This window comes from Phalaenopsis equestris, unplaced genomic scaffold, assembly GCF_001263595.1.
Source record: "Phalaenopsis equestris unplaced genomic scaffold, ASM126359v1 Scaffold000002, whole genome shotgun sequence".
Classification (NCBI taxonomy): domain Eukaryota; kingdom Viridiplantae; phylum Streptophyta; class Magnoliopsida; order Asparagales; family Orchidaceae; genus Phalaenopsis; species Phalaenopsis equestris.
In genome coordinates, this window is record NW_018164444.1 from 61,910,207 (window position 1) to 61,912,914 (window position 2,708).

General features: G+C 41.2%; 1 protein-coding gene across 3 annotated transcripts in view; it reads right to left on the minus strand.

Annotated features, from left to right (window-relative positions):
* LOC110022345 (sucrose nonfermenting 4-like protein) overlaps positions 1-1,944 on the minus strand; it is a 20,959-nt gene extending 19,015 nt beyond the window's left edge. For 2 of the 3 annotated variants that reach the window (XM_020721243.1, XM_020721235.1), the window contains exon 1: positions 1,156-1,220. Coding sequence is in view for 1 of the 3 variants with exons in the window: in XM_020721227.1 (XP_020576886.1) it covers positions 1,156-1,280 (125 nt within the window). In the remaining 2 variants the exon portion in view is untranslated. Of the gene's footprint in view, positions 1-1,155 lie in introns of all 3 variants that reach the window. The other variant, XM_020721227.1, reaches the window with a different exon arrangement.
* Positions 1,945-2,708: the final 764 nt, after the last annotated feature.

Consider the following 2,708-nt stretch of genomic DNA (forward strand, 5'->3'; position numbering starts at 1 on the left):
TCGCAACCCTCTTCTCTCTCCAACCCCCGTCCCCCCACCCCCCCCGACAACCTTTCCTCAACCCTCTCCCAGCCTTCTACCTCGTTGTCTCAGTCCCGTAAGCCCCTCGCCTCGCTTTCCACTACTGTCCCATCCACCCTAAACCTTCCCTCCACCTTCTTCTAGCCTTTGCCTTGTTGCCACAGCCTTGTAAGCACCACGCCTTTCTATCCAATGTTGTTCCAGCCACCTAAACTGCATCCATGTAGCCTCATTGTTGTTCCAGCATTCCATGACAACATCATTGCCATTCCAGCCACCCAAGACCATTTCCCGTGCCGCCTTGCTATTGTCCCAAATGTCGGAACCACCTCCTGTAGACCGGTCGTAGTCTAGCTACTGTTTCTGCCTCCCAGAACTGCCCGTAGGAGTCGTTTCTTCACGGCCCAATCCACCCACTCCCTTGCTACAGCTTTTCCAAGCCACTATCGGCCAACACTACCTGAGATCCACCCTAGTTAAGTGTTTGTGTTGTGTATGTTGCAATTTCAAATTTTGGGTGTCTTGTTGTTGTATTCTCTTTCAAATGTGCTGGTTGTAATCACTTATTTACTTTCAATAATAATATTTGTTTTTCCTATGATGGTTTGGGTTAACTCCGACAACAATCTAGATCTGGCAGCCAACAACCCATGTTGTTTTGGTTGTCCTTGTGCACTCTATGAAAGTTTTTGAGGCACACAATGCTAAACAAGGGAGACCAGCAGGTTCTCAGGAACCCACACTTTAGTTCAGTCATACTAGACACATGATGGTTACCACTATATGGGCAGACCCTTACAGCAAGTTGGCAGCTCTTGTTAATAAATGATTTTTTTTCAAGTGCCTTCAGTGCTAGAGACAATCAAACTGCACCACACACCCTTTTCACAGTATGAGGAACCACGCAACATTAGAAAAACAGAGAAATGGAGAGACTGCAAAGTAACATAAAGATCATTGCAAAGGTTATTAAAAAAAATAAAAAATCTTCAACCTACAGGAGTAAATAGATGAGTGATGCCGCAACCATAATTAGCAAAGAACAAAAGCAAAATTTTATCTAGAAGAAAAATGAAACAGGAACACAATGGTTTATGTATATATAACATTCGAATAAAGGAAAATTTACTCAACCTCGTAAAAGTGCCCGTCACCAAGACCCTGCTCCCCCCATAACGCCATACAAACGTTTTCGGAAATAAAACTTCTCCGACAATCCCGGTCGCTTCCAAGGAAGAATTTGCCCCCGTAGAGAACATCTGCAAAATCTTCACCAAACGTAACCACCAATACTGACTGGTTCCCGTAAATCTACCTCTGCAACTATCGCTATCCTTCCGCTGTAAAAATCGATTTTCTTCTACTACTAAAAAACTGAACTTTCAGGTCGAACAACCATCCCTTGCCCCAGTGCCTCCCTTCACCGCAAAACCTCATAGAATCCAACAAACCAAAGAAACTTTGTTCATAAACCCATAAACCGCCCAATATACCGCAACCCTTCACTGCGCGTCCTGAGGACCCCTTATCATTAACCCATTCGAAGCTTGGAGATGCAAAATGCTCGAAATAGCCATAAAGTATCACCGCTCATGCATAGTCCTCATATTACAATCCGTTCAAAATCCCAAGCCGCAGCAAGACCATAAGATGAGATCGATCTAAAATCCCGTATCAAACAGAAAATTCAAACCCCAACAACCTGAATCCCTAATTTCAGCTGAGAAGCGAGAATCCAACCGATGCCGGAGACAAACACAGACGCTATACGTAACAGTATACACAAAGAACCGAGATCGAACTGAGATTTTCCTTAACTCAGAATTGAGGATCGATCGGCCCAACCAGAAGAGGGAAATCGCGGAAAAGGGATGTAAAATAGCCGATGCGAGAAGGTGAAGAGGAAATGGGAACTAATAATAATACAAAAATGCAAAAAAGAATATTATCGGGAGATTTTTCTAATTATTTTTTTATTATATCGGATCCGCGGCCAAAAGTGCAGACGGCCGCTACAGGAACGGTCACATGGAATTGGCAGAAGGAACCCTCTCATGCAAAAAGATCAGAGACGTACATCTGCGATCGAACGGTTGCCTGTGGTTGGGAGGACGGTTGCATCTGCCCTTTTGGGCAGTTGATCGTACGGCTGAGAGTTTTACTAATATCTTTGGTAAAATAGAATGAAAAACTTGTGAAGGGCGTGCTCTTTGCCATAATGCCATCAAGCAACTAACTTTTTTTTCTTTTTGTCTCTCTCTTCAACCCCATTTGTGCTAATTGATTTTTATTGGTTTTCATCAAGCATTTCACTTTTCATCTTTGAAAATGTGATTGGTTATATATTTTATAATAAAACTATTATATATAATGGTACGAAACAAATAAGAAACTAATAAAAATAGAGAAGATCGAATGGACATAATTGTAAATGAAAAGTGCATTATAAGTAAAAGGATGTGTAAAAATAGAATATTAGTCGAATATGAAAATAAGCATAACAGAAAAAGAGAGAGGTAGAATTTTAAATCATATCTCCTCTATTTCAGAGGAACTTGACACAAGTTTAAAAAGATTAACGCTGAAGTCATCCTATGAATGGTAAGAGTATATGTCAAAGACGTCAAAGATTTGAGGGATATATAGTGTTGGAGAAGTCAATGATTTATGCTTTATCATTTTTTTTT